At 39.4% G+C, this 20,637-nt stretch overlaps 1 protein-coding gene across 2 annotated transcripts in view; it reads left to right on the top strand.

The window, feature by feature from the left end:
* Positions 1-20,637, top strand: part of KALRN (kalirin RhoGEF kinase) — a 464,195-nt gene that overhangs the window by 215,293 nt on the left and 228,265 nt on the right. For both annotated transcript variants that reach the window (XM_050976704.1, XM_050976705.1), the window contains exons 7-9: positions 5,277-5,468; positions 12,034-12,165; positions 16,338-16,568. In XM_050976704.1, coding sequence (XP_050832661.1) covers positions 5,277-5,468; positions 12,034-12,165; positions 16,338-16,568 — 555 coding nt within the window. The remainder of the gene's footprint in view (positions 1-5,276; positions 5,469-12,033; positions 12,166-16,337; positions 16,569-20,637) is intronic.

Here is a 20,637-nt window from a genome sequence, read left to right as displayed (position 1 = left end):
TGGTAGAAATTTGATGTATAATTTAGCTGGATCTTTTTACATGCAATACATCAGCAACTGTTGGATTGAGAATAGCTCAGCTGTTTATTACTCAGAAGTATGAGTAGTAAAATAATGAAATCTTGAGGCACTTTTTTTGGTTGTGGGGCTTGGGCTTTTTTATTGTATTGAATTTTGTTTTGTTTTTTTAATACATTAAAATCAGTATCTATTGGAGATCTGGAGGAGGACAAAGTAGCTAAAGATGGCTGCATGTTTAGCAGGGGACAAGCCTACAAACTTCAGTGAAAGCTGGATCAGATCTTGGGTCTCTAAGGTGTTTTGTTTCGGTTGTATTTGTTTTTCATGTTTTTTTTCTTTACACTGTGCCTACTGTCCTTTAAGCCTGGCATAACTAATTATAATTAAAATACAGTCTTCAGTTCCTCTAGAAAATACACATCCTAATGTTTACTGGGTCATGCCTTTTGTTGCATGATCTTCCTGTGCATCTCCATAGGCATGCTGTGACCAAAGCTCCCTTTTGGAAAAACAATTTGCTACTCTGTTTGTTACAATAATTCTTCTTTCTAAATGATCAGTGTGGGATGTGGGAAATCATATATTTGAGGTAATAAACAGTAATGTGCTATTTTTCTTTCAAATAAGGAGCATAGGTTATTTTTTTTCCCCGTGATTTGAGGCGGTGCTTGTTTTCACTTCAGTTTCAAAATAAATTGTTACTCTTTATCACAGCTGTATAATGTTGATACTGAAGCAATAATACTATTCACAAAGATGAACATTTAACTCAGACCTTTTTCAAGCAATATCAATAATCCAATAAATTCACTAGAAAACCAATCCTCAGTGTTCCAGTATGGCACAAAGCATACTGGGTGTAGCTCTGACTTGGATAGCTGGTGTACATGGCAGTTGTTCTGACTAAAGTTATTTGTATTTCCCTTGCCCGGACTTTTTTATGCCTGGATCTGATAACTTCCTTAAATTATGAGTTCCTGCTTTCTGCACACAAAAAAGAGAGTATTCAGTGCTGCTGCCTGTCCTGTTGTCAGGGCATTACCTGACACCACACAGAGATCCATGTTGTCCTAAATCACAATATATTTCTAACACGTTACAATTATCATGTAAAGGCTAATAATATCTGTTGAAAATTCCCAATATCTTACTTCAATGAATGGTATTTTTCTGTATGTAGGCTGAGCTAAAATGCCATCCAATATTACACAGGCTACATGTAATTGGTCTTGTTATAGAAACTTAAAGATCTTAAAGATGTCTCATGAGGTGTTTTTTGTCACTGAAATATTCTGCTTTGGATTTATGCATTAGGCTCATTTCACATATAAAGTCTTGGTAGCACAGTGTAAAGTATATTTTTGTAATTTTATTTTAAAGAAAAACCCTTCAGCAATCAAATTTCACTTTCAGTTAATCTGCAGAACCCTTCTCTTGTAGCCCACCTTTGCTGCTTGCCATCACAGTATCTCAACTAGTCCTCTAGGAAATGAGATGAACACTCCAAATTCCTTGCGGATTTAGTGCTTTCCACTATAATTTTTCTTTTGTGAGTGTCAGGCATTCTTTTTACAAGTGAGTCACAAGAAAGTGTTGTCCCAGCCAGGCTTGGAGGGTGTAATTCAGAGGGGAGGTCTCCCAGCATGCCCACGAGGTGATCAGGGATGAATGACTGTATTTCCCTGAGGGAGATCATTCCACAGTTTCAGCTCCACCTCTGTCAGTGCTCATTGCTGACACTGAGGGCTCTGATCTGGGGAGGGACCTGGACATGCACAGTGTTTGCTGTGCTGGTGGGACAGCTGTGTCAACACTAGGGACCAGAATCAGGGTCTTGGCTGGGCCACAGAAATGGGCTGAGAGTTGGTGGACAAAGAGGGGAATGGGAGCTTGCAAGGCACTGCTCAAGCCTTTTGACAACTGTAACAGAAACTCTTGCCCATCATGATATCCAGGTACATGCGGGGAAATTTTTGTTTTGTTTTCCAGCCCAGTGATTTTTAGAAGGCAAAAATCCCCCTTTTTGGACTAAAGTTTCAAAGTTGAAATAATGAACTATGTCGAAGTTATGGAACGTTGCTGTGTTTGAAAAAGTTGTTACAGAAGAAGTTTAGATTTCCTGTAGAAAAAGGTTTTTTTCATCCTGATTTTGATGAAATATTGCAAATAAAAAATTAACATGAGAAGTGCCTTTGAAAAGTGTGCAAGTACATGTGAAATAAATTTTGTTCCATGCTGAAAGGTATTTATTAGCTAAAATTTCAGTGCGTCCTAGTGTCATGACTACAGAATGTCAACTGAAGTGCTTTTACTTCTAGACATTAATATATTGTTTCCTCATTTTTTGACCTATTGTGCTCTTATATAGCTATAAATGAGTGATTCCTGAGTGGTCTTCTTTGGGGACCCCTCTCAAGTTTGAAAGAAAGATGAGGTTAGGTTGAATTTAAAGTGAACCTTTCCATGCACCTACTATTGTGAATTTTCCAAGCCTAAAGGAAAAATAAAGTCACAGACATTAGTTGATGTATTGAATTTATTTCCTGTTAAGATTGAAAGATCTATATAATAGTGACACAGAAGAAATCTCAATTCACTCAGTTTATAGAAGTGAACACACCAGAGGGAAAGGAAAATTTAACTTTGTGAAATGTCAACAGACGAATTTCGTCAGCATAGATTTTCCATTTTACCTCAGGACGTTACACATTGGCAGATGAAGATGAAAGAAAAAAACCTGGCTTACAATGTTTGTTCTTCTTCAAGGTGGAAAATAAATGTCTTGCATTTTGTGGATTGTGATCAGTTAAATGTTGGGTTTTTCCCTGAAAGTAAATTATGGATTGCCTTGAGGCCAAACTGCATTTTACTTCAATCTGTAACAGCAATACAGAAGAGCCCATCACAGGTGATACTGCACTTGGGTGCATTTTTTGCTCAAATATGAGCAGGAGAAGGTCAGGAGTCTCTGTTTTCTGAGCCTTTTCCAATTGGTGCACAAAGAATGGAAGTTTGAGCTGGTGATTCCCAAACTGCTTCTTGCTTCCTGCTGAAAAAGCTAAGGAGTTAGTGGGTTGGTACCCTTCCATGAAAAATTCTCATATAGGAAAGAGACAGTTTCATCCTTATCCCTGTATAAAAATACAACAGACATAACAATATGTAAATCTATCTGACTTAAGAACTAGACTCTCAGAACATCTGCTGCAGTTCAGCTAAACTTTCCCTTACCCTCCTGCTGGTTAACACAGCTGTGCACTGGAGCCATTGGGAACCACAGAATTCACAGTTGTTCCCTCCATGCCCATTGCATTGCAGTGGCTGAGATAAATAAAAAATAAAAATAAATAAACAAAATCAGAATGACAACAACCATTTTCTACAGGATATCGAAACTTCTTCAGGAACTTTTTCTTCAAACACAGCAATGTTCCATGACCTTGGCACAACTCATCTAAGTTTTAGCACCTGTAGTTATGCTGCACTACTTTCCACCAAAGGATTGACCTGAAATGTTGCAAAATTATCTTGGCTGAGGTTTTACTCCTGAAGGATTTCTGGGAAAAAGGCTTAAACATTTAGCAGGATTTCCAGTTTCTAGCCTAGAGGCACACAGAGAAATGTTGGACTGTGCCTGGTGGTCAAAATTTCAAATCATAGTGTCTTTTTTTAGTATACTTTAAGCTCCAGAACAGTTTTGATTGGTTTCTCTAGTTGTAGTGAAAAAAAGATGGCTATTCCTTAAAAATCAATCTAATAATTTTGAGCCAAATCCAATTTTTAAGAAAAGGCTTTGTGATAAGAGGAAAAACAAGGTTGAAGGTTGGGTATTGCTGTAGATCTATGTTATTTATGTGACAGTTGTCACAGTCTTGGTTCTGCCAGGGAGAATTGAGTGGCTCAAAGGGCTGGAGCCCAATCTTTTTCCCCTTTAGCACCTAGAGTTATGATGAATGTACTTCATAGTTATCCCACACACTTTGCAGACATACTTTGCCCTGCTTTACAACTTAGTTTGGACCCGTGCCTACCTTGGCAGTGCTCTGTTGCATTTCATGTTTGGATTGGCAGATACCTTTCCACGTTTTGCTCCCACTCACTCTGATGAGATCCTGCTCCAACAAACACTTCCATCTCTGATTTATTATTTGCCCATGACTAATGCTGCTAAAATCATCAGGGCTGTGTCTGTCCTTGTGCCTGAGGGTCTTACAGATTCTACTCCCAGAAATTTCTAAAGCCCTTTGGAAATATTTTAGAAAGACAAGAAAGCAGCAGTAAGTCATCATTAGCAAAACATCTCAAATTTTGAGATGTTCCTTTCCTCTGGTGAGGAGGAAAGAGAAAGGAAAAGTGCTTACATCAAGTGACTTTCCAGGAATCTGCAGGACAGCTGTCATTTGTCTTGTGATGGTGCATCAGTGTGGGACACTGTCATGATGGCTATTTATTTTCAGCTTACATTCCTATGCAGAATGGGGGTATTGTAATGCAATTACATTGCTGTCTGAGGTTCAGTTTGAGAAAAAACTCTTCTTCCACTTCTTCAAGGCTGAATAAAAACAATAATGGAAAATTCTTATGAAAGAACAGAAAATATAACCCTTTTAGAGGCTTTTGAATCCTTCTAAATGCAGAATAGAATTGAATATTATCTCTGCTGGAGAACAGCTTAAAATAGCCTGCAGAAAAGATAACATTTTAACTGAACACCATAATGTAATAGACATTTCTATGGAAACACTTCTATTTCTATAGGATAGCCTTATAAGCTCTTTTAAATTCTGTAAGACTTTTCCATTTGTTGACACTACATGTCTATAAAGGATTATCAGACAGTTCTCAAAGGGCACAAAGCAAACCTTTTACTTATGAATATGTGGATATAGCATCCAGAAATATGAATTAAAACAACAAAAATATCAGGAATAATATAGAAGCAATGAGTACACCCTACCAGGTGAGTGAGTAGCTGAAGTATGGCAAATTAGTTTTACATAAATAAATTCAAGGAGAGAGGGGGAGATAAAAGTGTTAGATAATGGCATAGATGTACAGAAAGAATCCAGAGGGATGTGTTTTTAGAGTGGAAGGTATTCTGCCTGCTATTCATGCGTATTGAAACAGGTGGTTGATTGCTCTCACTGAACTGCTTGGCTTTACTCCAACTGATGGTGCTTGGAATGTGTTATGAATGCAGAGGGTGGTCACAGTTCTTCCTTCTCTTTATTGATGTGTGCTTTTTTAATTTTCAGAACGCCTATGTCAACATCAATCGAATCATGTCTGTGGCGTCGAGGCTCTCCGAGGCAGGCCACTATGCTTCCCAGCAAATCAAACAAATATCCAGCCAGCTGGATCAAGAGTGGAAGAGTTTTGCTGCAGCTCTGGATGAGCGCAGCACCATCTTAGCCATGTCTGCTGTCTTCCACCAGAAAGCTGAACAGGTGAGTGGCTTTGGGGAGAGGCAGAATGGTTCCCTGCTACCTCAATAAAATGATGCTGCAGTTATTGCTTGATGGGTTTTGGATTATGTGTAGTGAGGCTGAGAGCTTTGTTCTTGAGGGCTCAGTGTCCCAAAAACAAACAGTAATATTTCCACCCTAAAAACGTCCCATGTCCCCTGGTGGGTAAGACATCTTTTCACTTTATTAATGAGGAGGAATCTGATCATAACTGAAGTACACTGGTGCATTAACAAGCTGTTTTATTTCTAATATTTCATTAGTGCTATGAATAATTTCAGGATTATTATGGTCAGGAAAACAGTATCTGCACTCATGTATATGTGCTATGTGCGGAGGAACATAACACACATGACATAGGTGTAGACCAGCAGGCAGTTTCTTGGAGCCAAAGAAGATTATTGTTTAATGAATATTATGGAATTCATTCCAACACTTAGAGTGCTCTCCATAGCCCCAGACTTTGTTAGAGCTCAGAGATTTCAGAGACTGAGCAGAGATTTCAGAGACAGCTGTGAACATCAAAGAAAATTTTCCATACCCCTGAACTCTATTTTGTGTCTTTAACAACTACTAGAACGGTTCCATAGTTCATAGCTAGAATAAAAATTTAAAATGTCTCTGACTAAACCTTGTGCTTTTTTTTTACATCTAAGCCAGGTTCACCTAATGATGATGCTTCAAAATCGATGATATGTTGATTACATTCATTTTCCAGTGACAAACACTGCTTTGGGGCTCTCTTCAGTGTTGTATGCTTGTTTTTCCAAGTAGTTAATACCAAAACTACTAAGTGGGTGTGCTTGATATTTTTAAAATAACCCATACTTGAAGCATCTGAAGAAGAAATTGTAAGAGCTAAGAAGGAAATGGTATCTGTTAAGCCAGAATACATGTGTAGAAAAGGTTATCTTAAAGAGTAAAGATTTTACCCATTGTTTGTTTCTGACTGTAAAATTACAATGGATTTTTCTTTATTCCGTGCTTCTTATTGACAACAGGCAATAGCATAGAGCAATTACTCACCCTACTGGGCACTTACTCGTGTAAGCACACTCAGTGCCTTTGATGGACTGATAATCTAAGAAGATGCCCAGTACAAAACCTTTCATCTCCTTACAATGGGCACTGTAGTGATTAGGTGTAATCTTCATGTTAATAATTGGTCAATCATCATATATTTATAAAGGAAAATCAAAGAAAGAATACATATGCAGTCTGTAGTCACAGTGAAAATGTTAGGGTTTATTAATGAATTAGATAGTTCTTGTTTGCTTGGTTATGTTTGGGGTAATTTTAACCACTTTGTTCTTTTTTTCCTTTTTTTTTTTTTTTTTTAATAAATGAGTGACTCCCAATTTTTCTGAAGTGTCAGTCTTGTTTTCTGTCTCTGAGGTGCTGCTGAGGTATTGTGCAGCATGAAAGGTAATAAACCAGAAAACTATACTGACGTGCCTGGCACCTCTTCCCAAAAAACTGAAGTTTGTGCTGTCTGACAGGAGCCAATCTCTCTTTATTAGCAGATAGAAAAATTTGCTAGTTGTGCCAGCAGTTGCTCCTCTCTTGCAGTAAGAGAAAACTCAGTGGAAGAGAAATGCTGAAGTGAAACCTGTGAACTCAGCCACAAAAATAAAGTGTGGGTGTCACTGTGTCCATGAGCCAAGACTAAAATTTCATTCCTGCCTTAGTAACTCTGGCATAAAACAATGCCTTGAGCTAACAATTTGGTCATTTAACCTCTGTATAGTATAAATAGTGAGGTGTTTGAGATTTGGTCTGTAACTAAGTCTGTTGTCTATCAAATATTCATTCCAAATGTGACTCTTTATTAGTTGGCATCAGCCAGGGTTTTTTTTTAAACTCAAATCAGGGCTTCATTATTTTACAATAAATAGGGCTTACTGTCAAATAGGGCTTTATTGTGAAGCAAAGATACAGATAAACCCACTATTTCCTCTGTTGCAGATCAAATCTATTTTTGCTCCCTTTGTTCTCTCAGTAAGGGTAATCTTGTTGCAGATGCAGCCTTTTCTCCCAGAGTGTATCCCTGCTTCCCTCTCATGGATCTCTGGTGCAGATTGTCATTCCTTCTCTGGTGCAATAAGCTGCTGCAGTCTCTTTGTTCATCCCTTCTTGATTGTGGTGCCAACAGGAAGCCAGTCTTCTAGGACCATAATCTTTCAGCCTCTGGCCCACCCCAGCCTGCAAGGGAGTTGTTGGCTGGGGACACAGATTTATAAAATATCTACAATAGGCAACCTGAGCAGGAAGAACCTTGTTTTTTCAAGGTTCTTCCTAAAGACCCCACACAGAAAACTGCACAGAATGCAATTTGTCTGGTTTGAAAGGATGAAAGGCTAAGTCAACCCTGCTGGGAATTGAACTTCACATCTGTCTTCATGTGCCTCAGAATCACAGTGCTTTCCTGGCTTTTATTGCAGATACATGTGGCATGTATGAATGGGACTCAGCTGAATTAATTCCTGGATGCTTTATTTAATTCTTTTCCTATTTTTTTTTTTCTTTAGTGTGTGTGCACATACTTGTCCTTCTTAAATTTTTAAGCACAACTAGTATGTACTAAACCATCATCAAGAAAACAGTAAATAAAAGGAAAAAATAGAAGAAAAGAAAGAAAACAAGACAAACCTTGCCAACTACTTAGCCTCTAGCTAGGCAGTCTTCAACACAAGTGTGTGATCAAAAGCCAGTAGACTGCATTCAAAACAACTATTTTGTCCAGGTCAAGGTACAACTCAACAGATTCAGTGGAGGTGTTTCCAAATGTCCTTCATTCCACCTACTACAAATCTCTCAATTCTGTGGTGTTTTTTCCTTCTTTCCTATTTTTTTTTTTAATTTCACCTCCTTTTCTCATGCTAACATGGAAGTGTTCTACAGCAAAAGAGAATCTGCTTCTCTGGGTTTATGTACGTCTGAAGCTCTTCCAAGTGTCAGGAGGATGTAAGACAACATGTCTTATCTCACTGAGATTTCAAGAGAGCTTGCTGATTTATTCCAGATGAGCTTCCAGCTTGCCAACCGCCACATGGGGGAAGCACCCACACAGGTGTCTTCCCCATTTTGGATGTAATCTCTAAATGGGCTAAAGTGTTCATAAGATGTTCACTCTACATGTCCTGTCAGAATGAACAAATTAATGTTTTGAATGAGCCAAGAGATCTCAACCTATTAATTCTGGCTCAGAGTCTACCCTCAGAAGTGTGTGAGCAGAATTACTGTTTAAAGTAGTAGGTGTTAAGTGCACACACTAGATATTTATGCTGATTCTCAGAAAAGTGACCCTTGACCATTTGTTTCATGTTACTTTACTCCCCAGCTAGGAAGTTTCTTGTTCTCATCTCTCAGCTCTGCCTGGATCTCTCTAAGCACATCTTCAACTCCAAGGAAATGAAAGAAGAGAAAAGGAAAAGGAAAAGAAAAAAGAAAGCCAGTTAATATTGATAAGATTCAGGGTTAAGACCAAGATATACAGTGAGATTCCAGAAACAGCATCAGGAAAAATACAATTTCATATAAAAAAATTGAAAAATTCAGGGTAGCGAGAAGTATTAAAGGAATACCAGGAAATTAAGGAATAAAGGAAGCCACTGAGGAAAGTGGCTTCATGGCTGTCTTCCCATCTTTCTCCTTAGCTATTCTGGCATGAAAGCACACTAGAATTTTGTTTTAGATTTTCTGGGTTCTGGTGAACCACCCTGGTTATCCTGCAGCTTCTACACAGAAGCAAACAGTGAGCAAGGACTGGGCAAAAAATCTAGAGAAATGCAGAGTACAAAATGTCGGAGCTGTGTTTTGGAGCAACCACCTGGTACAGCAGAGCAGACCCTGAGGAAAATTTGTAAGAAGTCTGAGAATCCTTTATTACCTGTTAGAATTTACATACAGAATTTGCAACTCAGGTTGAGAATTAGGAGTAAGTGTAGGTCATCATTTTAAAGATGTTTTTGGATTGTATCAGAGATACAAAGGTACTGTAGGGACTTCTTTCATTTTTGAGAGTCATTCTTCCTAATCTTTCCTAAATCCTTATAAAGCATGGACAATTATTTTAGTCTGTCATTTCAAATCATATTTAAGGTGTTTTAATGTTCCTAATAGTGGATATTCTAGTCAATAAACTAATTACAAATGTAAGCATTTCATTTAAATGATATTGAGTTCTAGTAAACAGTAATGACTCCTGTTCCAAACTAACAGTTAGTAATTTATAATTTTAAATGCAAGTTTTTGCAACTCAGTTAAATGGTGATTTTGTGTTGTGATAAGAATTTGCTTTTAACGTGAAGGATTACATTTAATTTTTTTTTTGTCTGCCACAGTGTGTGGCAAATAATAGAAATTAACAAAGCTGCTCTTTTGAAAATATCAAATCAATAGGGCTATGGCCTGAACTAACACTTTGCAACAATAACCCTGAAAAAACCCTATTTGCACTTTTTGCATGACTCTGCACACACAGCACAGATCACTCTGCACTCTTTCAGAATATCAAACTCTGACAAGCTGCATCTCTTTAAACTTTTTAAAACAGATGATGTCAACTGCTCTTGCTAGTGACAGAAGTAAAATTAACAAAGTAATTGTGACATTGTCTGTATAGAAAAGATAGATGCAGAACAGCAAGGTGGACATGTGCAGTGGATCTTCCTGAGACTTCTCCCATGTACTGTGCAAATCACAGTCTGGAGATGTGACAAGAGATGAGTAACATGACTGTAAGAGCTTTTACTGAAATGGGTAGAATTCAGCAGTTTTGATAAGAACCATAACAGTGTGATTCCAGCTGCAGGAGCACTCATCTGTGAGGTGTAAAGGTCTTTTGTTCACTGTTTTGACCAAGAGGTTCATGGAACAGCCCCAAAAGGGATTGATGCAGTTTAAGAGCCCTATGCTCTTAAACTGCATCAGAAATCATGTGAATTCCATTACTTTGGCACAAAATGTGATGACTTCAGCTTTATGCAGGGATGCTTGGGGATTTCATCTGAACAGATTCAACAGATCATAAGTCAAACCAGTGCAGGAGAGCCTGCCATCCTTGCCTCTAGCTTTCTAGAAAGCACAGTCGTCACTGGTAGATTTGTACTTTGTAGACATGAACTCTTAGGAATTCATCTTTTGTCACAAATCTTTGTGCACAGAAGTGTTCACAGTGCAAACACTTTGGAGCCTTTAATACACAGCAGCATGGTGAATAGCTTTACACTACCTATAAAAAAGGGTGCTGATGCCAGAGACAGAGTTGAATTGGAATTGTTTGCTTTGAATCTCACAGCCCTTCACACTGTGAGTGCTGAACTAACAAGCCACAGGTGAACACTTCAGGAGGTGACAAAGCTGTGATCCTGGGCTGCTTTTGTGGCATTATGCATTCGTCCTACAGGGCACTACATCTGTTATATAATTAGCTGTTCTTTTTTATAAATAGCCCAAGGTGTGGCAGGCTGGTTTAACAGAAAGATGGAGGAAGAGAAAGCATTAATGAGAAATAATGAGGTGGCATTAGGCAGCTCATATGGACAAAATATGAACATGTGAGCTGTGTCATTGAACCAAGCTCTGCTTAAAAGAAAAACAGGGTGGGAGTCTTAGAGACTAAATTCCTCTTTTCTTTTACAGAGCAGGCAGCACCCAGGAGAGCTTCCTCCAGTTTGTTCTGCCAAAGTGCATCAGCACTGCTCTGGAGGCCTTTAGAGTAGAAAAATATTTTTTCCACCCCTTTGCACCCCAAAGTGTTCGGTTTCTGGCTGGCTGTTAAGGCTTCCAACCAAGGTGCTAAACCATATCAATTGCAATGGCAATGCTTTTTTTTCCCTCCCTCTTCATGGACATCTGCCCACCAGGAACTGGGCTGAGACCAGCAGCTCATTTTGTGCTGGCTGCTTAGCAGCCATCAGATGGCAATGACATCTGATCACTGCTGACCTGGGCCAGAAGCACATGTGACACAGGGGCTTAAAGCCTCGGCACCTTAATAGTAACCCCACCAAGCTGGACCTGGGATGGAGCTCCTTGAATGCAGACTGTTTGCCTTTCATTGAAATGAATGTCAGCAGTGATTTTAAATGGGAGTTTTCTCATGTGAGTAGTTTTAAGGACAGGTAAATGAGGGAATACAGACAGATGAGACAATGCCAAATGCAGCTGGAGCTGTCACTGTGCCTTTTTGTGCTTCACACTGGTGTTTTTTTTCTCTAAACCTGTTGCAGCCTCCCTTTTGCAGTGTTGTAGCCTCCCTGATGGTTTGCAAAGGCTTTTAGAATGGGTGTTTGCTGAACCTGCTTAAATAAGCATTTATTTTTAATCCAGAAGAAACAGAAAACATTCCTTTAGATCTAGGCATCCTTTGAGTACTGAGGAGGTGACAGGAATGTGCCTTTCCAAGGTGCCCAAAAGAACTCCTTTGTAACTTCTGTGTTCTCCTCAGTCATTGCTGCAGTCGTGTGTGGCACCCTGCAAAGTTTTCTAGTGTTGATGAGGTGTTTTGTGTCACTGTTGTTCATTGTTCCTGGAATTGTTTCAGTTCCTTTCAGGTGTGGATGCCTGGTGCAAAATGTGCAGTGATGGAGGCCTCCCCTCAGAAATGCAAGACCTGGAACTGGCCATCCACCATCACCAGACCCTCTACGAGCAAGTGACCCAGGCCTACACAGAGGTATGTGCTTCCCAGAGCAAATGTGAGTGTCTGCTAAGTGACAACAGACACATGGCTGCATTCAGCAGCTTAGCTTTTCTAAATGAGGTAGGATTTCCTTTCCATTCCTGCAACTCTTTCGAAGATAGAGTCAGACCCAATCCCAGGCTGTAGCGCATGACTTCCCAGCAATTTGCTGTAGGGGAAGAACCAAAGGACAAATCTGAAACCAGACAGAAATGAAATCTAGAACCAGTGTTGGCACCCCAAAGAAGAGGCATTTCTGTGTCTCTGCTGAACTGGGAACCCCTTTGTGCCACCAGCACTTTTACTCCTTTTGCTTTCCTTCTGTGGATGAGTCCTGGCTCTAGCACAGGTATGCTAATGGCTCAAGGGATGCCAAAGGCTTTTTCCTTCAATGTACAAAGAGATGTAAACTCCTAATTGCAACAAATGCTTAAAAGGCTGCTTTACATAGAATCTAGAATCATTTAGGCTGGAAAAGACCCTTAAAATCCTGAGTCCAGCTGCTGAGCTAAAATTATTATCTGCCACTAAATCCTGTCCCTAAGCACCATCTCAGATGTATTTGCATATACTGTTGTAAAATATCACCGACCTAAATAGGGTATGTGCTTTTTTCCTTTAAAAGAGGATGCCAAGAATGCTGAGACAAATTCTCTGGAATTTTGTCAAAAAAACCCACATGAAGTTCTTGCTTTTTTCCCCATTCAGGCTACAGCATAGAGCAAAAGCTACTGACAAAAAGACAGTTTCCCTGTGCTGTACTGGAGTGTCTCTCTGACTGTGAAGGGATTTTGCTTCTTGCAGGGTTTTCCAAGCTGGACTGGAGGACTGTGGTAGCATTTGCTATGCTTAGAAAGTTAACAAATGAAGACTCCAGGACAGAATATATATATATATATATATATATATATATATATATGTATCTCACACTTGTTCATGCCTGGCTCTGGTCATCATAGAGGCATGATATATTTTCTCTAAACCCTATTTTTTTTCCCTAGTGCAAACTGTACATGTTTCACAGATGGCACCATTAGTCTTGTCACTTTCAAGGCTCTGGAGGTCTTCCTAGGGATGTATATATCCTCAGGATATAAAGGATATCTGCAGATTTTCACTTATTCCCTATCTTTGTATAGAACAGCCATGGGATGATTCCACTAGCACAACAAAATCTACCCTTTCGTTTGCCCAAGGTTACATAACTTCTTTCAGAAGCATTTGCATTCTGCCCATCCTTTCCTTACCACAAAGCCAGGAATATCAACAAGTGATAGGAGTGTGTGTGTGTTTTGTGCCAGGTGGTGAGCTAAACTTTCCCAGAGTCCAGCAGCAGTTTGCTTTGACAAATGCAACACTGGATCTTACACCTTACTGGGATTGCAAGTCATGGGGTGTGGGTCTATTCAGCTTAGGACTTTTGCAATACTTTAAAATATGTTGTAAATAAGATGTAAGTGAATTGATGTGACTAACCTAGGTTGTTTTGCTTGTCTCCTTGCACAATCCCTGAAAAATTCAAAAAAGATTCACATGAAAAGAGTTTTGTTGAATTATTTTTGCAGTTATGAGGAGAACATGGAAATGAATGAAAGAGCACAGTAGGTGGCTTCTCCAATTGTGAGGCTGTTCCTTTCTGAAATCTGCTCATTGGGGAACTCTGAGAGCACAGATCTTCTGAGCTATTGATTTGGAATGCAATAATAGTCACAATTTTGGAAAACAAATTTTTTAAGCTGAAGAATTTCAGAGCTGCAGATGATATGAAATCCTGGAATATCTATGTTATCCTTGAGAATACTGAGTACCACTGGTTACCTGGTGGTCACCATGCTCCTTTTCATTTGTTTAGTCCAGTATGATGGGACAGGGGTGTAAATTGGAGAGCAGAACACTTCTTATAGCCTCTGATTTGTATTAATGATTATTACCAGGACAACACAATGACTTCACATCTGGTGGTTTATCTCTGTCTGTCCAGAGAATAACCAGGAGGTTATCCCCATTAGGGAAAAATCATCACTTGTAATCTCTGAGGCTTTTTAGACAGACAACAGAAGCAAATTGCCATGGAACAGATAAAAACCTACATCCCACAGAAGAGAAAGGAGTAAGAACCAATGCAGAAGTGTAGCTATTAATAGGTCTGTATTACAGCACAAACTTTGTAAGAAAGTTTTCCTGAGTAAAACATGTGTGTTATATTTTCTGTGCAATCACATCTCTTACTGCTAAACTTTTGAACCTTTATTTTTAATCCCAGTTCTGCTGTGATTGTAGCAGTGTAAATCAGCAGGGACTCTATTAAAACCATTGGAACACCACCCAGGGAGTGATTCAAACCACCTCTAAGCCCAAATCCCAGTAACAGAAACTGTGAATTACACAGTGGATTTAGCCAGTGCAAACAGTGAGTTTCTGGTCTAAGAATCTGCACCCACATGTGTCCATGGCCTTGGTTTCCTGTTCCCAGCAATTAAGTAGTTGCTGCTTGTCTTCCCACAGATAAAATAGGATGTAGTGTGCCTTATCTTCTTCCTCTGGAAGCTGCTTCTTCCTGACTAGCAGCTAATGCCATCTCCATAATCTTGCCAAGGTAACACCTGTGCCTCAATGTTTCCTCCCAAAATCCTCCATCATATCACCACTCTCCACTGGTGTTGTTCCTTCTGTGACCCTAAAAGGCTCCAGCATGCGGAAATTATTCCAGCTGATCTTCAGCAGCAACTGAAATCGAGTATGGGAAGCCACTCCCTTTGTACTCTCCAGTTATTTCCTGATCTAGTTCCAAATTACCTTGAATACTTAAAAAAAAACCCAAGCATTTTCCTAAGGCCACCAAATAGTTATAAATATGATGAGATTTGACTCCAATTTTTACCAGTATGCATCTCAAAAGGTCTCTTGGCTTCTCTGAAAATGCACTGGACACCCAGTGCTGCCAGAGACCAGGATGTGGCATGGCTTGCCAGAAGACACAGGTTTGGGCATTAAAAGGGTATTAGCTACATTTAAATAAGCAACTTATAATACAGAAATAAATGGGACATGGAAATCCTGGAGATGTGTTTTAGCTTTGACTGATAATATTCAAAATTTGAACTGGATGAAAACCATTCATTACCCTATTTTCTGTCAGGATCGGTGATTGTGATTGCTTACAAATGCACTTCTCAGGAAAACTTGTCATTTTCACTGCAGTTTGTTTCAGAGGGAAAAGCAAAAAGTAGGCTGGCAAAGGAGAGGGATTCCAATAGTGTCCTCATTTATCATTTCTGTTGAACAAAATATTTTAATTTTGCAATCTGGAACTGAAAAGTTGTTTCAAAAAGCTATTTTTTGAGAATCAGTGCATGCACACATTTTTTTAGCAGAAATCTGGGTTTTATGGTTAAATTTGTCATTTTGCCCCTGCAATATGAAAATGGTCCAGGAATGTTCCAGAAAAAAAAAATCTGACATTAAAAACCCAGGCATTCTGATGGTTTTTTTTTAATGCCCAAATGCCTTTGCATCTGTAAATATCTTTTAATATGCTTGAAAAAGGTTACATGTGTGCAAAGGGCTTTGTATTTCCCAGCAATCTTCATAGTCTATTGAAAACTGAGACCATAGGTCCCTCTGAGCTGTTCCTGGGGAAGAAAAGAATCAGTCATATACCAATTTATTTTTCACTGGCACTGAATGAAATACAGAATGGAATGTCACACTTCTCAATGTATAGACATACTTAGCAATCCTACAAAGAAGGACTCTCCCTTATTATACAGAATATGAATGACTCTGCCATCTGTGGTTTTCTTAAAATGCCACCTCCTCACAAAGATAGGCCCGCTCTTGCAAATGCCACCTGTCACCAAGCAGTGTGTGTCAGGAATTTTCAGTGCCCAAGTGTCACAATGGAATAAAGCCCTGGGATCTCTGTGTGGAGCCCCAGCAGTGCTGTACCTGTGCTCCTGCTGAGTGACACAGCAGGGCCACTAGGAAGCGAAGGCAAGTGCTGCATGTGTAAGTACAAGTCAAAAAGAGATGTTATGAGCTCTTTCTTCCTTTTTGACTGAAATAAGGAAAACACACAGCAGAAAAAGAATGAGCTAGGCTGTTCTCTGTCAGCTGGCAGATATTTAAATACCAGTGCAGTGAAGCAGACTTATTTCTTCATTCAGGTGAGCCAGGATGGAAAAGCCTTGCTGGATGTCCTACAGCGTCCCTTGAGTCCTGGGAATTCTGAATCCCTCACTGCTACTGCAAACTACTCCAAGGCTGTTCACCAGGTGCTGGATGTGGTACATGAGGTCCTGCACCACCAGCGGCGCCTAGAAAGCATCTGGCAACACAGAAAGGTCCGGCTACATCAAAGGCTGCAGCTCTGTGTTTTCCAGCAGGATGTTCAACAGGTAATAGCCCTACTAAAGAGATAAAAAAATGACCCTTTATTTGCAGCCATAAAGGTTAGTGACTCATCCAGAGCCTGGTGCCATAAGCAAGATTTCACACACAGCTCTAGAATTCTTCTAAAATCCTAATGCATCTTTTGGTATCTCTTGGTTTCATGTTGGAAATCATCCATCAGTCCATTGAATATTGATCAGTCCATTCCCTGTAAGAATGTGACACTGTTTTCAGTGGTTAATTTGTCACAAGTGAGCAATTAGCTATAGGCACTCTACTGTTCCTAAAAAAGTGATGCTTAATAGAAACAAGAATTTAAAGTGTAAAAAGCAATTGAACTGTGGTGTGTTTCACTTTTCAGTGTGGAAACAACATAAACTGACAGTTTAGTGTTTACATGGTCTTTGCACTGTTACCACTAATGGAATCCACATAGCCATACTATGAGTTTGCTGGCTCCAGTGAAGTGCACACCCCAATGCTCAGAGCCCTCCTCACAGAAATACACTTTATACAGCACAGGCTTGTCTCCGAGAACCTCAGCTCCAGGTGGATAACTTTTCTGTCCCAAAGGAGTCCATGTGAGTGCCAGCACAAGGGTGTGAGTGACAGTAAGTATGAGATGCCATGTTTGTAGCTGCCAACTATGCAGGCACAATCCACAGATGTTCCAGGGCTCTGATCATTCAGGGTGGTGTGGTTTGCTTAAGGGCCCCATTATAGCCCAAAGCAGATGTTGGGAGCAATATGGTACTTGCTTTAAATGAAGAGGCTGAATGCTCTCATCATGTTTATGGAGCATTCTAATGTCCCTGGGGTTCTTTATGCCACTGCCTTCCTCCAAGTGAAAAATGAGGCAGAGATGGAGCAACAAAGCTGTTCACATGCAAAACAGACATGAACCAACAAGGAGAGGAGACAGGCAACTTATTCAATGTGCAAATCTGTGGTGCTATTATTGCCATAACTGGAGTGCACCAGCACAGACAGAACTGTAGCTGTAGATGTTTTTGCAAATATTTGTGACCATTTCTTAGGCAGTCTTCAAAAATTTGCCAGTATTTTTACCTACTTAGGTTTTCTTCTAAAACCACAAAAATATTCATGAGATATATATGTAATTAAAACTAGGACTGAATGTAACAGATGCTTAATTTAAGCAACTTTTCTTTCATTATGTGTCAGTAAACATACTGCATGGTAATGAAATTTATAAGCTATATATTAAACAGAGCATGTATTTGGTATTCAGTTAGCATACTTTCAGCAAATGATTTGAAGTCAATACAGGTTTTGGGCTAAAATCTGAAAAATCAAGTGTTTTTTAAATTCTGGTAGTTTTATACTTTTTCTAATTGTGGTCAATAACATCAATAAGAATCTTAGGTATTCTTCATTCCCTAGGGTGATTACCACTTTTATTCAGTCTTTCCAAACTGAAACTTTCTTTCTACATCTTCTGAATTTGGTAAAGGTGTTTATGAGGTTCATTCATGAAACCCATTCAGACTTTTACTTCCCACTCATGCAAGGCAATGAAGCTGTGTCACTGGTTTTCAAAAGAAGCAGATCTTTGTACGTACTGTGGCTTTTGGTGAGAGAAAAAGAAACAGGCAGTAAGAGTCTCTGGAGCACAATCACTTGAGAGAGCATTACTCTGTGTGAGTTCTGTTGGCAGCAGTCTTTCCAAATTTTTCTCTTAATGGGTAGTTATTATCTGGGAAGCAACAACTTAATGACAGACATGCTTCCATCCTAGCACACACTGGAGGCATCTCTTTGTCCTACTTAGGAAGTAGAGAGGAAGAGATGAATCATTCTGTTCACTAAACATCTGTACTATTCAAGATAAATGCTTTGTAACTCATAAATGAAATTATCAGCTAAACAGAAATATGAATTGTAGATTCCATGAGGAGGAGGAAGATATCTGAGTATGTTGATGGGGGCTTTTTTTGAAACTAATCACCTCCTGTATATCTGTCATGCAATTCCTATTACGGTTACTTTGTTCAATACCCATCAGTTGGTAGATGAAGCTGTCTACCTGTATATTGTCACTGATCATAAGCAACAGTTATCTCTAATAATTTCTTGCCTTGTCAAAATTTAATAACCTTCAACGGAGTTCCTCCTAGTTCAAGTCTAAAATGAAAAGATGTGGGAGAAGAAATCCTGACAAGAGAGCCCTGAGTTTATTGTACTTCTCTGTCTTCTAAACGCGCAATGATACGGCATAGTTTCTCTGAGGAAGATATTCCTCTCACACAGCTCAGAATTAAACAGTTTCTCACAGGTGCAGCTTTCCTGTCAGGATATGCTGTGGCTCACCCTCACCAGCTGTTGCCCAGTGCGGTAAAAGTTCTGGTGGAAGATGACCTCTGTGGCAGAGCTTGCACTCCTTCCCGTGTTCATCCATGCCTTTCTTGTTGTGTCACCTGTTGTGCATCAATCTTGTCTCACACATGGATGCTAATAGGGACAGGTTTTGTTGTGTTGCATGTTTTAATAAAGAGTGCAAGTTTATTTTGCATCCTCTCAGTCTGCTACCAACAACATTATAGATTTTGGTAAAGACATCTCCAAGAAGAGACTCTTATGGACCCTGAGAGACCAGTAATTGCTTATCTAACTTATCTAACTAATCCCTCTAGTCTTGTCAGAGGGATTGAGTATTTGGACATGGAATATCAAGAGATAATAGAGAAGTCTTGCAGAACTGATTAGCTGGATGCAGGCTTTGTGTAAGTCAAGTGTGTGCCATTTGAACTGGATTTGAGAGTTAAACTGTGTTCAACAGGGCTCGTTCATATAATTTCTAGTTATCCAGAAATTCATTTGGAAGGCAAGACTGCCTGCTGTATGCACTAATGGCATGTCAGGGCTGTGTTCTCAGAGGTTCACACTGTCAAGGAAATACTTCTGATTCTAGCTGGGTTTCAGCATGAACTGCAAAAAATCCCTACAGTTACAGCATAATTGAAATACACATTGTGCTGTATAAAAATACAGTGTAAACACTGTGGATTGTCAAGTTACAATATTAATGTAAGAAATGTTATGCTATAAAATATCAGTAGAAATAATCACTATCTCACACCATCAGACATTTTACAAGACTATTTGCTACTACATCTATGTATTAATACAATTACATCCATTTGCACATGTGAACCAAGATAAATAATGGTGTGCTGAGGATGCTGAGTTATGAATATATAGTGTTTTAAAGAAGGAAAGAAAATAAATGGTGTGAAACTGCATTTGCAGCCTTCCCAGGAAATAGAGCACCATTCACACAAAAGCAACAGCAGTTAAGAAAATTTGTGAGCTGCCATGAGGTTCAACACAGGCAGGCACTGACAAGAACCTCTTTTAACACCAAAAGTATTTAGGATCATTATAAAAATGTTGGGTTGCTGAGTGTGTAAAATACTTCATTGCTTCAGTTGTTTTTTAGAAGTTCTCTGGTTTCAGATAGGGAAGAACTGCACTGTTTGATCCTTTTACAACACAGCTGTGGGAGGAGGTGCTGAGATTCTGTCATGCAAGAGAGAAGAAAAATCCCTTTGACTTTCATGACATTATTTTGTAGTGGCTGCATTGGCCCATTTTTGGTACCTTTTCCCTTTTGCTCCTCTCTGCTCTGGGTCTTCCACTTCTGCAGACCCCTTCTGGGTCTTCCCCTTATTTACCATCCCATTAACACCATTTCTATTTCTGTTGAGATTTGAAACTGTTCTCATATTTTCTCACGTTCCCACTGCTTTGCACTGTGAGGTCCCGATTTATCCTCTCAGCCTCTTCGTGCATCTCTCTACTCTAACATGTTCCCTTTGCCTCATGAACAGTAACACCATGAAACAGCAAGGGCAGCAAAAATCTTGTAGCATGAAATATTATCAAACAGCCTTAGAAATAGCTGAAATAAGTTTATAAGGCTGTTCTTCACCCCATTGCCTCCCCATCGTCTTTGTTTCACATGGGCAAGACTTTCATCTGAATTCTCCACTCTAAACTCATTCATGTGAAGCACACTTGTTAAAGTAGAAGAAAGGAGACCCATTTGATGCA

Source organism: Serinus canaria, chromosome 7, assembly GCF_022539315.1.
Source record: "Serinus canaria isolate serCan28SL12 chromosome 7, serCan2020, whole genome shotgun sequence".
In the NCBI taxonomy this organism is placed as follows: domain Eukaryota; kingdom Metazoa; phylum Chordata; class Aves; order Passeriformes; family Fringillidae; genus Serinus; species Serinus canaria.
This window is presented reverse-complemented; position numbering and strand designations above follow the sequence as displayed.